Below are 19,573 nucleotides of genomic sequence, written 5' to 3'. Positions count from 1 at the left end.
GGGATCAAGGTAATGTTGGCCTCATAAAATGAGGCCAACATTACCTTGATCCCAAAACCAGACAAAGACCCCATCAAAAAAGAGAATTATAGACCAATATCCTTGATGAACACAGATGCAAAAATTCTCACCAAAATACTGGCCAATAGGATCCAACAGTACATTAAAAGGATCATTCACCACGACCAACTGGGATTTACTCCTGGGCTGCAAGGTTAGTTCAACATCCACAAATCAATCAATGTGATACAATACATCAATAAAAGAAAGAACAAGAACAATATGATACTCCCAATAGATGCTGAAAAAGCATTTAACAAAGTACAGCATCTTTTCTTGATCAAAACTCTTCAAAGTGTAGGGATAGAGGGTACATACCTCAATATCATCAAAGCCACCTATGAAAAACCCACAACGAATATCATTCTTAATGGGGAAAAACTGAGAGCTTTTCTCCTAGGGTCAGGAACACAGCAAGGGTGTCCATTATCACCACTGCTACTCAACATAGTACTAGAAGTCCTAGCCTCAGCAATCAGACAACAAAAAGAAATTAGATGCATTGGAATCAGCAAAGATGAAGTCAAACTGTCACTCTTTGCAGATGATATGATACTTTATGTGGAAAACCCAAAAGAATCCACTCTAAAACTGGTAGAACTTATACAGGAATTGAGTAAAGTGTCAGGATATAAAATCAATGTACAGAAGTCAGTTGCATTTCTATACACCAATAATAAGACAGAAGAAAGAGAAATTAAAGAGTCCATCCCATTTACAATTGCACCCAAAACTATAAGATACCTAGGAATAAACCTAACCAAAGAGACTAAGAATCTATACACAGAAAATTATGAATACTATGCAGCCATCAAAAGAAATGAAATCTTGCCATTTGCAATGACATGGGTGGAACTAGAGGGTATTATGCTGAGTGAAATAAGTCAATCAGAGAAAGACAAATATCATATGATCTCCCTGATATGAGGAATTTGAGAGACAGAGTGTGGGGCTTAGGGGGTAGGGAAGAAAAAAATGAAACAAGATGGGATCAGGAGGGAGAGAAACCATAAGAGACGCTTAATCTCACAAAACAAACTGAGGGTTGCAGGGGGTGAGTCGGTTATGGAGAGGGTGGTTGGGTTATGGACATTGGGGAGGGTATGTGATATGGTGAGTGCTGTGAAGTGTGTAATCCTGACGATTCACAGACCTGTACCCCTGGGGAAAATAATACATTATATGTTAATAAAAATAATTAATAAAAAAAATAGGACACTGGAAGTGAACATTTTGCAGAAAATGGGGTGTCTGGAAGAGATTTCTTGAGAGAAAGATTCTGCAAGAAAGAGTTCATCAAGGAGCTGGTGGACCATCCTGAGTCAGGTATGAAAAGTCAGCCAGAAGATACTAGCATCCTTAAAACTACTATGTATATAGGTGGAGGGAACTTGATCTTCTTTATCCATGAAATACAAAATGTGGAAACCAAAACAAGAAATTTACGTAAAAAACTGGTGCAAAATGAATGAAAACAACAGGACCTCACAAGAAACAAATTAGCTCTAAGAACACTCAGAGTAATAGGATTCTCACCAGAGCAATTTTCACTGAGGATTAAACCTGTAATAAGAAATTACTAAGTACACAGAAAAAAAAAATGCCATGAGAATGAGTTTGTAGACTTAATAGACAAAACAATTGCAGTACAAAACTATATATTCTGGAAAATTTAAGAGAGACTCCCAAATGAATGTGTTTAATATCCTTAAAAAGATAAAAGTAAGAAAATAATACTGTAGGCTAGGATTAATTAAAAATAGATTAAGGTCTTGAACATAAGATTTGATACCATAAAGCTCTTAGAAGAAAACATAGGTAGTAAACTCCTTGACCCAGGTCTTAGCAATGACTTTCTGAATCTGACACCAGAAACAAAAGCAAAAAAAGCAAAACTAAACAAGTGGGACTAAATTAAATTTGAAATGTTCTGGACAGCAAAGGAAATCATCAACAAAATGAAAAGGAACCTACCGAATGGGACAAATATTTTCAATCCATATATCTGATAAGCAGCTAATATGCAAAATATATAAAGAACTCATACAACTCAATAGCAAAAACATTTCTTTTTGATTAAAGAATGGGCAGAAGATTTGAATAGACATTTCTCCAAAAAAGGCACACAGATAGCCAGTAGGTACATGAAAGATGCTCAACATCACTAATCATCAGAGAAATGCAGATCACAACCACAATGAGCTATCATCACGTCACACCTGTTAGAATGGCCAGTATCAAAAAAACAAGGAATAACAAGTGCTAGTGAACCCATGTGCACTATTGGTGGGAATATAAATTGGTGCAGTCGCTATGGAAAACATTTTGGAGGTTCCTAAAAAAACAAAAAATAGAACTACTGTATGATCCTCCAATTCCACTCCTGGGTATTTAGCTGAAGAAAATGAAAACACTAGCTCAAAAAGATATATACACCCCTATCCTATAATTACTGCAACATTTTTTACAATAGCTAAGACACGGAAGACATCTAAGTATCCATCAATGGATAAAGGGATAAAGAAACTGTGGTGTATATACACAATGAAATATTCAGCCACAAAAATGAATGACATATATGGACCTTGAGGTCATCGTGGTAAATGAAATAAATCATACAGAGAAAGAGAAATACTATATGATCTCTCTTATATGTGGAATCTCAAAGGTCAGAAAAACAAATAAAACACAAAACTCATATAGATACAGAGAACAGATTGGTGGTTGTGAGAGGTGAGGATGGGGTGGGAGAAATGGGTGAACCATTTTTGTTTTATTTTTTGTTATTTTGTTATTTATTTTTTTGTTTTATTTTGTATTTTTTGTTTAATTTTTGTTTTCTTTTAAATAAATTAAATAGGTAATAATAAACAAATGATGAGGAAAGACCCTTACGATTTATTGTAAGTGATAAAAGCCAGACATGGATCAACATATATAATTTACTACCATTGGGTAAAGAACAAAAATGGGGAAGGAAGGATATCTCTATCTCTCTATGTCTCTCTTTCTAAATATATGTGTTTTTTTCTTATTTGCTTGCATATAAAAAAGATGTAGAAATAGGCATCAATGATAATAATACCAAATAGTTTTGAATGCTTTCTCCAAATTCAAGTCCTTTGTTAGTCTTTTACATGTATTATCTTACTGCAAGTCCATGGGTCCCAAGCACCTTCTGTCTAGTTTTTGTTTTTAATTGAAGCAAACACATAAAAATCACATTTTAGGTCATTGGCCCTGCTACTGTGGCCATACCCATTTAGAATAAAAATCAGCATCTTGGCAAATGTCCACTATATATAGAACATACATAAGGAAGTCCAGGAGTTTATGCTATCATTAGAAACTCATTCTGCTTTAGGAACGCTATGTATTAGATAATGTAGTAATGCTCAATTGATCCAATCAGATTCTGTAGCAGATAGCATTCCCTTGGAAATAGACTCTGAGAATCTGAGTTTGTATGCAGCATGTTTATTAGTGTGTGTTCTTGGGGGAAAAAAAATCTATGAGGAGTGTGGAAAGCAAAATTAGGAATAAGGGGAAATTCAATTGTGATGCTCCTGCAACAGAGGGTTTGGCAAATCACATGGGGAGCTCTGAAACTGGATGGCGCTTCTGAGTTGTCCTCATTGAGGCAAGAGGGTTGGCCCATCAAATGCCAACCACACTGACCAGTTAGCAGATAATGAGCCTTCCTCAGGCTGGGAGCATAACCTTGGGTGTGTGGCTGGTTCCTTGTCGCAGGGTGATTTCCGAAGAGAACTGAAATGGTGTGTGAAATGTCAGCAGGTGACACTCCTAGGAGGTGGAGGGATGCGTGCTTGATCCTGAAGGGAGATCTGGGCCGTACACCATGACATCCCCTTTAGTCTTAGGGAATTGTGAATGCAGGAGGCACTGAGAAAAGATACAAGTGGTAGAAGCAGAGGGGATAAAGGAAGTGATAAACTGAGTCACAATAGTGTTAGTGTCATTACAATATTAACAACAAGGTAATTAGGTTGCTACAATAGTTTCTGGACATCTTGAGAGACTTTTGTATCTTTAACAATGATAAATGATAGATCTTCATAAACAGCCACCGAAATTGTGGTGACAGCTGGATTATCCCTGTTTCCTGCAATCTGAAAAAGTGAACCCAAAAGACATAGGTCTTATTCAAGGGTATTTATAAGAATACGTGAAGAAAACATTCTCTGGAAAATTAAAAAAAAATTAGAGAGATTAGGAATTTTGCTTACTTGCTTAAAAAAATTACTGTTGACCCTTGAACAATGTGGGGGTGAGGAGCACTGACCCCTGCAGAATTGAAAATCTGTGTAGAACTTTCTATTTCCCCCAAATTAGCCTCCCCCTAGTAGCCTCCTCTTGCCTAGAAGCCTTACTGATAATATAGTTGATTAACACATATTTTGTATGGTATATGTGTTATATAGTATATTCTTATAAAAAAGTAAGCTAGAGAAAAGAAAATGTTATTAAAAAATCCTAAGGAAGAGAAACTACATTTACAATATTGTAGTGTAAAAAATCCACATGGAAGTAGATTTCGAACCATGCAGCTCAAACTCATGTTGTTCAGGGGTCAATCATTACAATTAAAAAATGTTTATTCATAGTTCTGTTTAAATGCAGAGGTAGAAGATGTAAAATTGTAGAAGATGTAAAACCTCTGTTTAAATGCAGAGGTAGAAGATGTAAAATCAGTGACATATAAAGTCTGATTTGTTCATTTTCATTATTCACTCAGTTTTTATATTATGTTTACCTGGATAATCTAGAATGTTTTCACAAATTAATTCAAGGTTAATTTTCAAATTAAATACCCTCAAACAGCAGTTTTGTTGCTAATAATATATCATAAGTTGTTCTTACCTTAAGTTACTCGTTTACTGGTTTCACAGGCAATCCCCGAAAATGTGATGGGGCAGGAACACAGACATTGTCCATCCAGCAGAATCACTGTACCTCCATTTTGGCACGGGTCACATTTTCCCACATTGAATTCCTTGATGTATTCGTCAATGGCACGTTCCAAATTTTGTTTCCTTAGATGTGCGTCTTTTATGTGTACTGGAACCAGATTATGTATAGGAGATAGCTACAAGAAAGCAAACCATTTAATTTTAGGGTTTTTTCTACTGATGGGGCTTGTGCAATACCATTCACTGAATTGATTTTTTTTTTATCAATTCGTTAATTCAACAGAAGCTTATTTAATGATTCGTATTGGCAGATATCATGTTAGTCATAGTAGTGACCAAAACCAGGCATAACCTCTGTGATCATGGAGATCACATCATGGAGGTAAGAAGACTGATAGTAAAATAATCATACAGACTGGGGCACCTGGGTGGCTCAGGTGGTTGAGCCTCTGACTCTTGGTTTTGGCTCTGGTAGGGCTCTGTGCTCTGTGGGAAGTCAGCTTGAGATTCTCTCTCTCCCTCTGCCCCTCCCCCATCTCTCTTTCTCTAAAATAAATAAATGAATCTTAAAAAAAAAAAAAAGACTTTAGTAGTGACCAAAACTAGGCATGATTTCTATGATCATGAGGATCACACTGTGGAAATGAGAAGACTGATATTAAACCGATCATACAGATAAACTCAAAATGGAAGCTATGGTAGGTGCTATATGGGATGGGTAAATGTGTTTTAAAAATGCACAACCATGGATTTAAATGTTTCACAAGATCATGTATTGATGCTATTTGTGAATTGTTTTTGCTGTCTTTTCCGTTCCTCTTCTCTTCTACTAGGTAGCCAAGGGCTCGCTATCTCTTGCTGACATGGAGGGTTTGGGTGTAAGACCAAGAACAGAAAGCTCCCAAAGGCAAATTCTTTACTGCCCCTAACCCCCTGCCCAAAAGCCTGAACACACTGAGAAATTTTTGCAGGGAGAATATTTCAATATCAAATTTAATTAGACTTAAAGAAAATGAAGTAAAATGATTTATTCTGTACACTTAAATTCCTGGAATAAGATACACAGTTGTTACAACTGATGCAGGGAAGCTTGGAAAGGCTTTCCTGAGAAAATGGCCCTTAAGCTGAGATTTGAGAGTTTGAGGGTGCTGGGCCAGAAAGAAGAATACTCCAGTCATACAGAAGTTCTATGGGGGAGACCATAACATATATTGAAAGTGTGTATCATATGCCTACGTAGGCAAATTCAATTGCATGACTCTAAAGAGCTATTTGAGTAAATAAATCATTGGAAATTGAGGCCCTTGCATGGCATAACACTTTGAAACAGAAGGCCACAAAATTTAAAAGAAATTGGAATCCAAAGACTCAAGAAAGAGGAGATAAAAAGAAAATACCAGAAATTCCTGTATAGGAGTAATGATGGATTAAACAATATCAACTGATTTTTTTTTTCCTCTGAGGACAATGACAAAAGATGAACAAATAAACCAAAAGTAAAAATCTGCTTGATCGCCCTGGAGAACTAATGAGACTACTTATTGGAATAAGATCTGGGAGGAGGTGGAAATGCAGTGAGGTGAGCCTAGTGTTTTTGGGCCACAGTCCCCTTGACACATTTCCTAATTTGGGAATAGGCAGTAGAGGGGCTGAGGTAAAGTAGCACAAATTACTGGGCTGGGGGAAGAAGGGTGGTATTCAGGAACAGCAAAGGAAAACAACACATGCTTTGTTGGGACCCAAAGGACTACAGCCCTAGAAGTAAGAAGGAATTGGAAGTGGGGTAGCTCTGGCAAATACTGCAGTCTGGTTTGCATTAGAATAAACTTGAGGGCACCTGGGTGGCATATTTGCTTAAGCATCTGACTCTTGAACTCGGCTCAGATCTTGATTTCAGGGTTGTGAGTTCAAGCCCCTCTTTGGACTCCATGCTGAGTGTGGAGTCTACTTCAAAAATAAAACTTAAAAAAAAAACAAAACCACACAATAATCTTGAAACATTGTAACCCCAGAAACAAATAAAATCATCTCAGGCCTCAAGCTAACAATTTTTAAAGTATAGTATCCAGCCCCTAATAAAAATAACTAGGTACACAAGGAAACAAGGCAACATGAAAGAGAACCAGTAGGAATACCAGAAACTAGAAGCAGAGCTGAGAGAATGCCATCGTTAAGTGACCAGACTTTTATATGAGCAGGGGGAATAAAAGAAGAGATCACCAATTTTAGCAGGAAACTGGAAATTATTTTTTAAAATAGAGGATTTGAAAAAAAAAATAGAACTATTATAAGTTGATATTATAATATTCCAAATAGTGGACTGGTTACATAGCAACTGTGATACAAATGAAGCAAAGTTAAGGAACTGGAATATAGCACAGAAGAAAATACTGACAGTGAAGCATAAAGAGATAAAAGACAAGGAAATACAGAAAGAGGAAACATAAAAGACAAGAGTGAGAAAGTGAAAGACCCACATAGTTTGAGTCCCAGAAGGAGAAACTATTTAAGAAGCAATATTTGAAGAGCTCATGGCTGAGAATGAAACAAGCCTGTGAAAGACAACAAGGTAACCCAGGAATGAGAAGCAAGGTGACAATTTTTTCTTTTTCACATCTAGGCATATCAGAGTAAAATTCTAAAACAAAACAAAACAAAACAACCCACACCAAAACCCAAAACCCAAAAACCAAAAAATAGAGTACATCTTAAAATAATCTTTTTTTCTTAAGATTTTATTTTTAAATCATCTCCACCCAACATGGGGTTCAAACCCACAACTCTGAGATCAAATGCGCATGCTCTACTGACTGAGCCAGCCAGGGGCCCCAAATCTTCGAATCATCTCAGTAAAAAAGCCATAGTACTTTGAAGATTTTATTTATTTATTTGACAGACAGAGATCACAGGTAGGCAGAGAGGCAGGCAGAGAGAGGAAGGGAAGCAGGCTCCCCGCCGAGCAGAGAGCCCGATGCGGGGCTCGATCCCAGGACCCTGGGATCATGACCCGAGCCGAAGGCAGAGGCTTTAACCCGCTGAGCCACCCAGGCGCCCCAAGCCATAGTACTTTGAAAGTAGACTGATACCTGATTGTAACAGATAAGATCAATAACACAAATTATTCTAGGACAATGAGATATTCATAAGAGATTTTTTAAAAGATGACCTTGAAACTTCTAGCACACACACACACACACACACACACACACACACACAACTAGATTGACTGTAGAAACAAAAGTAAAAACAAAACAATAAGGCTTCTGGAAGATAGTATATAGAAGAGTATCTTCAAGACCTTGAAGTAAAGAAAGATTTAAATAGGACACAACAGCATTAACTATAGTGGAAAGAAATACACAAAATCCACACTATAATTCCTGACATGATGTACTGAGAAGGACATAGCATCACTTCTGTGGTATTCTCACCAAAATGCATAACCTTAATCTTCTCTAAGCCTAAATTGAGAGACCTTTGACATAACAGGTGACCAAAACTCATCAAAACATGTCAAGTCAAAAAAAATGTCAAGGTCATGAAAGATAAGAAAAGTCTGAGAAAATGTCCCAGGATGGAGGGAACTAAGGGGACTTGACAACTGATTGCAATGTAGGATTTTGATTGGATCTTACCAAAAGAAAAAGGATATTAGGGGAAAAAAAACTGGTGAAATTTAAATAAGGTTAGACAGTCTTACTTTTCTGATTTGATCAACTGTACGATTATTATGTAAGTTGTTAACATTCAGGGCTTCTGGTTTATAGGGTGTACGTGAACTCTGTGCTATTTTTGTAGTTTTATTGTCTGTAGTATTCATGCAATTTTACAGTAAATCTAAAATTATTTCAAAATAAAAAGTACACAAGAGAATATCTGTTATAAAAAATGTATCATAAAGGGTCAAAATCCTCAAGTGAAAGAAAACATTTATTATACTTTCAAGTGAGAATAGGTTCGTATCCAAAATATACCAAGAAGTTCCACAGTCCACATAAATGTTCACCAGCACACTCTGTTTTATGAGTTAGTATATGGGATTTAGACTTCAACAATGTCCTATTTATTTGGAAGAAAGTAGCCTCTTACCGACATTGCCACATTGGCATGAACAACATAAGCATGTGGCAGAGTTATTTTGGTTTTTAGGAAAAGAAATTCATCTTGATTTACCCTTCAAAGGAAAGTCAAGGCCAGATAATCTAAGATACAGGAATAGAGGGTCATGGAGAAACTACATGTGGATGAAATGCATGAGCAGTGTTCCAAGAGATAAAGACGAAGGTCATGCAGTGATCACAGTCTGAGAGGAGCCTCAAACCCTGCAGGCAAAAGTCCCACAAGAAGACAAGGAGCAATTAAAGTGTACTTTGGGGGGCACTTGGGTGGTTCAGTGGGTTAAGCCTCTGCCTTTAGCTCAGGTCATGATCTCAGGGTCCTGGGATTGAGCCCCGCATCGGGCTCTCTGCTCAGCGGGGAGCCTGCCTCCCCCCCCACCCCCTGCTGCCTGCCTCTCTGCCTACTTATGATCTCTGTTTGTCAAATAAATAAATAAAATCTTAACAAAAAAAAATACTTTGGGAAGTGTTCCTAAAGAACCACATCTTTTTCTGATGAACTTTAGCTCTCTATTAATTAAGAAAACAGTTCTAATTTTTCTCCTATCCTAGTTAACTCTGTCTACCATTTGTAGATACTTTCAGTGGAGGTAATCTGTCACAAAACTTGCCAACATACAAATTAATGGAAATATAATTTAATATGAAGTACATTGAATTCTTTCACAGGCTTCCAAACTAATTAAACTTTGTGCCAAATGTAGTTTGTTGATAGAGGAGTGTTATTTTCATCCCTATACAAGAGAGTGGAATGATTTTCGCTACATCTTTATAACTGTAATGGCGACAGCTCAGAGCACTTGTACTACAGCTCTTTAAAAAAGTTAACGCTCTTTGACATCCAGGGGATCACTGCTAAGAGTTGCACAATATAACAAAAGTGGCAGGTAAATAGTTCATTGTGCCTCAAGTTGCTCTAGAAAGAGCTTAATGTAGCTTGACTTGCGAGTGCATTTGAAAGGTAAATTTGGTTGAGGGAAATGAGAAAGGAAGAATGGAGGATGGAAAAGGCAAGATGAGGGCAAAAGCAACACAAAATTCATGCCAGGAGGACCTACCCTTTGGCATGAGCTGGGTCATAAATTTGGGTAATTTTCTAAGGCATTGAGTAAGACAACTGAATGTAATAGTCACATGTATATAAGAAATATTTACACGATTTCCAAGAGAAACAAAATGATCCTTAACACTGAGATTAAAGAATAGTATCTCCCATGAGTTCTCATAAAGGAGACGGTAGTATTATGTAACATCCCTTTAGTAAATAAAGTAGTGGGTTATGTAACTTTGGTTTTTATAATGCCAAGACAGGGTTTTACAGGAAGCCAACTTGCTCTTCACTAGCTGTACTGATCTCTGCTGCTTTGCTCTAGAGGAAATAATACACTTTAGGTCTCTCTGGCCATCATTAATAAATGTAATTTCCTCAGCTGACATTTTTATAACTAGTCTGTAGCAGTGAGCTTAAGAAGAAACCCAGTTCAGGAGCACCTGGGTGGCTCAGTGGGTTAAAGCCTCTGCCTTTTGGTCAGGTCATGATCCCAGGGTTCTGGGATCAAGCCCCACATCGGGCTCTCTGCTCAGTAGGGAGCCTGCTCCCCCCCCCCCCCCGCCTCTGCCTGCCTCTCTGTCCACTTGTGATCTCTGTCTCTCAAATAAATAAAATCTTTAAAAGAAGGAGAAGGAGAAGAGGAAGAGGAAGAAGAAACCAAGTTCAGCTATCTGTTGAGCTAAAAGAAATATTATGTTAACATTCAGGCAAGCTGGAAACTGAATTTATATACTTCCAAGAAAGTTGAAGTTCTGACAAAAGTTAATACTGAAGGCAAGGCCTTATCGCTACATGAAGAAGGGCAGAGGAAAAATTCTTGGGCTGGGTTAACACATTCCTCAAAGAAGTGGTTTAGTGTCTGCTGAAGCATATGGGTGAAGCGAAAATCAAAGTAGAGCTTGGTACTACTTAGTAGAGCATGGCCTTAATTACTTTATTTTTTTATTTTAGTTTTTTCATAGTTACTTTAGCATGGAAAAATATGTTATGATATGTTATGTTATGTTGTGTTATGTTGTATATAACTGTTTTACTTAGAAAACCTTCCTAAAATTCTTTAGAGTAATATAACTTCCTAGTGTTTTCTCCAAGATAAGCTGTTTGTAACATAAATACCTAGATAATTGATTTAATTGGCTCAGAGGATCAAACATAAACCAGGTAAGAGTTTAGGGTAGGTGGGGAGAGGTTTCACCAATTCTTTAAGTAATTAAATAGAAGGGTCAAGTATATTAAAATTAAGATCATCCCTGGTGTTTGAACATGTCATCCATAGACAAGAGAATGCTTCAGCGTAACAAAGAATTAATTAGTGATTACAAATTGTTTAATTACCCCTTGAAATAGCTTCTAAACCAGAAAAACATTTCTACTGGATTTATAAAATCAAAATTATTTGCAATCTATTTTAAGGTCAAACCAGACTATATATCATATCTCTTTAGGAATTTAAAAGCCACACAAAGTCAATTAAACATATAGCATTTTACTATTTTCTGCCCTTCATCTACAAGAAGATACATTTTTAAAAGTAGTTTCTCGGTGACTTACTATAGCTATCATTTTCTTATGTAGAACATTCATATAAAAAGTTCAGTCTTCCAGTATACAAAGAAAGAAACTTAAACAGGTAGTTTAGATGGAATGCCCACTAATCTAAAAATCTGGAGATCAATATTTGCCTTCAGAATAAGATAGACTATATTTTGCATCCAGCCAGTGGGACTGTCCAAATAGAGTTGATGAAGGTCTTTGAATAGTTGTAGCAAATCTAGTAGTGAATCTTCAGCAGATGCTTTATTTATTTGAGATTTTTAAAAAATTGGCTCTAGACTATGACAGATGATGATTAAGGCCTTCTCAGAGAACAATCTTGGATCCCTACAAGGACAGCTGAACTTCCTTTGAGATGAAGGGATGAGAAGACAAGGCAGTTTAGGTGTCCATGTGGATGTAAACATCTTTCTAAATGAATTCTTTTTTTTCCATTTAAGATTTTCTGACATAGATTTATTTTTCCCGAGTTCAAAATAACGAATTTAAATGTGACTTAAACATAATAAAATAAAAGGGTCTCTTCTGACTATAACTTTATATATAGACATGCTATTTTGGCCAACTTTTTCTCCCTGTTTGTCCTCCTTGGGGCAAAGTATTTGAAGTTTCATTGATATGTTAGCACATCTATGAATGGCTAGATTTCTACGACTTAAACAAAAAGTAGATTACAATTTTCCAGTTCTGAGTTCTCCCTCTACATAAATGTAATAGTTTTGGTAGCTTCATTCACTCTTTAAAGACAGTGAAATGGGATGAAGGAACAAAAATTCCCAGTAACTAGTCCTATCAAAATGCCAACATGACTATAACTGAAGTTAATCAAACTAAAGTCGAGGATCATCAAAGATAAATCTGACCTTAGAGAAAACTGTGAAAACTACAGGGAAAATTGAAAGCTATAAGAGGAAGCAGGGAAACAAATAAGGGATAAAAGAAAACACATACCTTTTTTAGTAAGTTTGGAGAGAGAGTGATGGGGCTAAATGAGACTAGCATTTATATTTTTACAATTACAATGCAGTTTGGTTCCCCAAGAAATAAGGACTAGTGGGTTTATAATCAGAAGGCTATAATCAGGATACAAAAAAGAAAGAAATTCTGGATCCTAAGAACTGCTCACCCTTGGTCTTATTTTCTGAGACCTTATGAACTTCCCTTTCGTGAAGGCCTTTCATGATTCTCTTGTGTTGGAAGTGCTGCAATGAAGTCCCCTAAAAGCAAGGGATAACCAGGGGCAGGTGGATGGGAACTAATAATTCTTGGACACCTATTTTGTGCCAGTCTGTGCTAGGGGATCTATGCAAGCAATGCCACTAAATCCTCAAAACAAACATAAAGCCCTGGAGGGTTTAGTGTTGCAGAGGTCAGAGAAGTTTACATGTTTAGAAGGCAGAGACCCAAATTCAGCCTGGGTTGGTGTGATGCCTGGAGTCACACCTCTCCTCTCTGTCCTTCTTTTTTCTGGGGATGAGATAGGAGTGTGTTGGAATGCGCACATCTCTTTCAGATGAAGTTAACTGTTCATCTGAACCCACAGTTACGTTTAATAAAAATATGTAAAAGTCTTCTATTTGAAAATAAACATTCCTTACTTTTTGGTTTACGAGCACTGGAGCATCACTTAAGGAAGTGGCCCAATTTACAAAGTCAGTTATATCAACCGTCTTGGCTCCTTTGAGAAGCTTCTCTTTCAGTTCATATGCGTATTTTGGGGTTCCTCCTCTTATGAGTGAAATAACGTTATCGATGATGCCATCACGGCTAATGTTTACTGAGAAGAGAAAGAGGATATAAATGAAGCATTTATAGCCCTGCGACATTTGATTAACATTTACTGAACCCTTTCATAAAGTATCATCTAGTATATTTATTGAATTTTATTTATGTAATTTTTTTTACCCCAAATCTCTAGCAATTTTTATGAGTAGCCAATGGTAGACTTCAATTGTCTTTAAAAAAATAAAAACAATATGACAGTTGAGATACATTGATGTTTCCAAGGTCATCACTTATGCACATACACACATAGGAAGTACACATGACTTTGGGCTACACTATACATTTTTTGTTTCAGACTTACCTTCATAATTAGATTTTATATAGGTTTGTTTTAAACTACTTTAAAATTATGAAAAATCAAAGAGTGTAAAAAAGAATCAGGTGGAAAGAAAAATTTCTTTCTATCTTACATTCCTACCTATCTCTCTCCTTCAGTCTCTCTCTCCAGACTAAACCACTTTTAACAAAATTTGTGAACCTTACAGAACTGTAAATTTTTCAAACTGGAAAGGAATTTAAAGATTTTTAGTTATACTTCCTCATTTTTATAAATGAGAAAACAGACCAGACAGGTGGAGTGACTAGCTCAAGACTAGCTTAAGGGTCAAATATTGAAATTAGGACACTTGATGGCAAGTTCAGTTTTCTTTGCATTTCATCAATGGTTTCCAATAATGGCCACATGTTAGTGGTTGGTATGTTTTAAAGTATCAGGCTTTCTTCTCTCTGCCTCCCCACTATCATCTGATTCTTTAAAGGTGAGCCTGAACCCTTTGTATGTCTGAAAATGCTCTCAAATTAGATTAAAGATTAAGAACTCCAGCACTACCTCATGCTTGTAAATATGCTAAATATTAACAAGTCAAGCAACATTTATACCAAAGATATTTATATTTTTATATATATATTTATTTATTTTTAAAAGATTTTATTTATTTATTTGACAGAGAGAGATCACAAGTAGGCAGAGAGGTAGTCAGAGTGAGGGGGGGGGAAGCAGGTTCGCCACTGAGCAGATAGCCCGATGTGGGGCTCGATTCCAGGACCCTGGGATCATAACCTGAGCTAAAGGCAGAGGCTTTAATCCACTGAGCCACCCAGGTGCCCCGATATTTATATTTTTAAAAGGTTATGCACTGATTGAATGTTAAGAATGGATTGAGATTTCCCCTCAGTTTTATTGAACTATACTGACACACTGTAAAAGTTTAAGGTGTACAGCATAATGACTTGACATACACACACACACACACACATATGTGTGTGTGTGTATATATATATATGTGTATATATACACACACACATATATGTGTGTGTGTGTGTATGTGTGTGTGTGTGTGTGTGTATTGCAAAATGATTATCACAATAAGATTAGTTAACATGCATCACCTCATAGAGTTTACAAAAAATTTATTTTTTCCTGGAATGAGAACTTTTAGTATCTACACGCTTAACGACTTCCAAACATATCACATGATACTATTAACTCGAGTCATGTTGTACATTATATCCCCAGGATTTATTTACCTTATAACTGGAAGTTTGTACCTTTTGACTGATTGGATAAAGGTGGATTGGTGGTTTTGAGTCAGAGGGAAGGCTGAGTTAGGGGAATGGTTTTGGTCTTCTCCTTTCTTAAAGGTCACACAGGGTCCTGCCACTAGCCCATTCGAAGCTTTGTTAAAATAAGGGGGAAGAAAGGAGATCTTTCCTGGAGACATTTTTCTACCATTGGCCCTCTACCATTGTCATGATAAATATGCATATCTACAATGACCACCTAGTAAAGGCCTTTTCCAGAGCTGCACGCTGTGTGACCTGTACAATGCAATGAATACATGTCCGTGGGTTGCTTGTGTTTATAATGGTTTGGAAACTACTATAAAGATAAAATAATTTTGAAGCACTTTAACTTTTTTTAAACAAAGTGTATAGACAATAAGGATAGTTTATAGTGAAAGCACAGTGCTCACAGACAATCTCATTGACAAAAAAAAAATCCTTTTTTTTTTAAAGTAGTGATTTAGGTCATACTTACCAGTATTACCTTCACCCTTCTTTAAACAACCATCTTTATTAAAATTTCCGTCGAGTTCAACTCCAGCTTTCAGAGAAAAACCCAGATCAAACCCGAGGCATCTCTGTACATCCCTTAGTTCAACACCTGTTTAATATATTTAGTTGAAAATTATTAAATAACATCTATCAATATCACAAATGAATTCTGATTTTGCTATTTTGTAAGAAATGTACTAACTGGGATTCCTAGATATTACTGAGCTCAAATTCCAGGTCATATCTGCCCTACCTTGTTCTCATATTAGAATTTAGTGGCCTCCTTTTGAATTTGCTTGTCAACTTACTAACAGAAGACAAATAAATTTACTCCTTGTCAGAAGACGGCAGTTACAGTAAAGTCTTTTACCTCTAAAATCATGGAATGGAGACATTGACATCTAACATACATTGAATGCTTATCATATACACAACATCATTCTGAGCATTTCAGCATTTCGTACGCATCAATTAGTTTAATCCTCACGCTGGCCTTTTGAAGAAGGTTCTCTTATGGTCCTCATCTTACTGATGAGGATATGGAATGGCAGAGCAGATAAGTAATCTGCTGGTGGAATTCGGTGATTAGCAAAGTTAGTATTTCAACCAGAGTTGTCTGGTAGTTAAGCACTTCTCTGTATTGACTTCATAATTGGGTCGTGGGAGGCATCAATATCCCATGATCATCTTTAGAAGACTGTTCATTATTAAGGTAGCTAGTTTATTGCTTTAAGCAGGTGGCTTATAGAGATGACAATTTTATTTTGTCCTATGAATGCTACTTAGTAGATATCAGTCTTAGAAGCTGACTCACTGTGGTATGTGGATGCCACAGTTCCTAGGAAGAAAAATCCTAATACTTAATTGAAGTATATAATTTATTATCTATTTAAAAGAGAGAATAATTATTTTGATTTAAACTGCCTCAGTTCACTGACCATGTTGGTTTTTGCTCTTATTTATCATTTCAGATCATACACACACACATGCCAAAATGCTTTATGAAAAAGGAAAGGGAGAAGTTAAGTTAAACCTAGGGTTTCGTGGTTAAATTTAAAAGTTGGGATCTGGGAACATTCAGGAATTCATTTATTCAACAAATATTTTTTGTGTATACACAACTAGTGAGAACTTGAAAAATGTCAGGTGGCTTTCCTCATGAGAAAGGGAGAGGGTGGATAAAAATGGAAGACCACCCTAGAAATCCAGAATACTAAATTTCCAACTGTAACCTAAGAGGCATAAAGACTTCGATTCTGAAGATGGGGATGAAAATACCTAAGTGATCCCAACAAGCTTAGATTCTCTCCCTCCGCTGTGGAGCATGAAAAATGTTCCGACAGGATCTGGACATCCCAAATCTAGGTGTAGGACATGGCTTGGTTCTCAGGTATTTCCAATGAAGAAGTAAGAAAGATGACTTTCCTCTCAAAGGTACCAGAACTGACCTAATGATCCTTGTCTACTAAGGCCAGATGCTAAGTAAATTTAAGTTGCTAGGTCTGAGTTATCCAAGATTAAAGATTCAGCCCATGACGCTTTTTCTCCAAAGCAACTCTTAGCTTGAAGTATTCCTTGTGTTTTGATCATCTTTGCTGAGCCTTTCCCTTCTGATTTTCAAGTTACTCAAGACATAGTCCTCTTGTACCCCTCATCCATGTGATATCTATCAAAATAGCCTACCAGGCAAGACTCATGAAACTTCATTATTCTATCTCACAGGATATAGCCCTATAGGGCAGTATAAGCCAGATAAACTCATATTCACTCCCCCTGTCTGTGTTTCTCTCTGCTCAAGACTGAGGCATCAAGAACAATTTGTTCTGGCCAGGTCATATTGGTTCCATCTATAAAGCGCTTATTAACTGTGTGGGCAATGTCATACTTTAAGCTCATAGCCATATCCCATTTTTCATGTGACACAGAGGCTACAGGGAAGGAACGATGGAAAAGGTTTTGGGCAACACTTCCCTCCCTAAGAGATACACTGAAAAATGCTGAGGGTGGAGAAAGGAGATATGCTGGCACTTATCTCCTCTTTAAGGAATATTATAACTAGACGTAATGACTCACAAAATAAATAATTAAAACTTATTAACACAGTCACTTTGCATCTACTTTATTCTTAAAAATCTTAAATGAAGCCATTAGGCCAGTAAGGTAACCATGTAGTACATAGACCTTTCCTATATATGTGGCAGACATTGATGGTCAACCATAGCCTTCTTTCCACGTTTCAAGTGTGGTCAGGAATCCACCCAACATGGACCCAATTCAACTACCACCTTGTGATTAGACTTGTCATAAGATGAAGTAAACTGATTTTCTACCCTTGCTTTAAGACACTACATGTATACAATCTTAACATTACTTTCTTCCTCCTCCCTAAAAGAAATTTAGAACATCATTTTACTTCCAATATTGAAGAACCCTTTGGAAGATGATTGTCATGCATATAATTGAACCGGTTTATTGATTAAGAAATAGATTATATAAATTATGTCTCTTGAAAAAAATTATGTCTCTTGTACTTTTTTCACATTTTAAGTAGAATTTCACTAAAAGCAGTATCCCAAACTGATATTAAATTACAGTATAATTTTGTACATTTCTCAATAGTGCATGACCAAGTCATCTTGTTTAAGATAGAAGTCAATTTGTTGTCTGATAGGGTTTTAGATGCCCAAGGGAAGGGAGAGCATTCTCTCAAAGAAGCAGGTTATAGGACTTTATTTTAATGCCTTTAGCCATTGAGAGAGATTAGCAAAAGGAATAATGATTGGTTAAAACAGCATTAGAAGTTAGAATTCTATTTCCAAGTATACCTTTCTCTTTCATGGATGTTTTATCCAAAACATATATTAGTTCATAGAATCCTCCTAAAGACCCAGAGCTACTGTAGTGGGTTCCATAGGTTTCCAAAAATGCAAAATATTCCCCCTTTGCGTAGGTACTTGGCAGAGCTTTTATATCATCCAAGAAAGTTTTTGTCAGAACGACATCCCGACTTCTCATCACAAATCTCCCCAGTTGAATTTCTCCTTTCACAAGCAGAAACATTTTTTCCTTGGTTGTAGAACAGAAGGGAAAAAAAATATGAGTTTCATCACTATTTCAAATTTAAAAATCACAAAAATAAAAAAAATCACAAAAACTCACAAAATTTAAAACTTTAGAACCAGGCAATAAATGTTTTAGCAGTGACCATAGATGACCACTTTAACCCAGTAGGGTGACAAACTCAAAATGCGATTAGCCTGCACTGTTGATGAAAATGGGCAGCAACTGGAACTCTCAAACACTGCTGGAGGGAATGTACAACAGCCTGATTGCTGTGGAGAACCGCTTGGCAATTTCTTATAAAAATAAACACACATCTACCCTGTGGTCAGCAATTCCATTTCTACTTAGTTACCTAAGATCAGTGACAAAATAGTCCAAAATAGTCCACAAAAAGATCTATATGAGACTTTAGGAGCAATGTTAGTCAGAAGAGCTTAAAACTAGAAACCACTCAAATGTCCAGAAATAAAAGAATTGATCAACAATTTGTGGTATGTTCACAAAAAGGAATACTAGTTAGCAATACAAAGGAACAAACTACCGATATACGCAACAACATAAATATATCCCAAAAATATTATGCTGAATGAAAAGAGACACAAAAGAGTTTGTACTGTATGATTTCATTTATATGAAGTTCTAGACCAGGTGAAATTAAGCTATGGTCAGAGAAATCTGAAGAGTGGTTGCTTCTCAGGCAGTAGGGGATTGACTGAAAAGGGCATGAGGGAATTTTCTTGAGGTGATGAAAATGTTCTACATCTTTTTTGATAAAGTGATTACACAAGTGGATACAAAAGTCAAAGCTCATGGAACTACAGGCTTAAAATATTTGCTACTTGCATTTTATCGCTTGTAAGTTATACCTCATTAAGTTGATTATAAAATGTTGACAATGGAAGGAAAGATAAACATTCTATATGCAGCCCAATTTTGCAGACAGGAAAATTCTGATC

At 36.4% G+C, this 19,573-nt stretch overlaps 1 protein-coding gene across 1 annotated transcript in view; it reads right to left on the bottom strand.

The window, feature by feature from the left end:
- Positions 1–3,252: 3,252 nt before the first annotated feature.
- Positions 3,253–19,573, bottom strand: part of LOC111141260 (complement C9) — a 50,968-nt gene continuing 34,647 nt past the window's right edge. Inside the window, exons 7-11 of the mRNA XM_022493708.1 lie at positions 18,380–18,620; positions 15,538–15,663; positions 13,313–13,491; positions 4,942–5,167; positions 3,253–3,963 (exon numbers count right to left, since the gene is read on the bottom strand). Of these exons, the coding sequence (XP_022349416.1) occupies positions 4,943–5,167; positions 13,313–13,491; positions 15,538–15,663; positions 18,380–18,620 (771 nt within the window). The 3' untranslated portion in view covers positions 3,253–3,963; position 4,942. The remainder of the gene's footprint in view (positions 3,964–4,941; positions 5,168–13,312; positions 13,492–15,537; positions 15,664–18,379; positions 18,621–19,573) is intronic.

Source organism: Enhydra lutris, unplaced genomic scaffold, assembly GCF_002288905.1.
Source record: "Enhydra lutris kenyoni isolate GAN:26980312 unplaced genomic scaffold, ASM228890v2 scaffoldscaffold5, whole genome shotgun sequence".
NCBI classification, from domain to species: Eukaryota; Metazoa; Chordata; class Mammalia; order Carnivora; family Mustelidae; genus Enhydra; species Enhydra lutris.
Note: the sequence above shows the minus strand (reverse complement) of the source record. Positions and strands in the feature narration are given on the sequence as shown.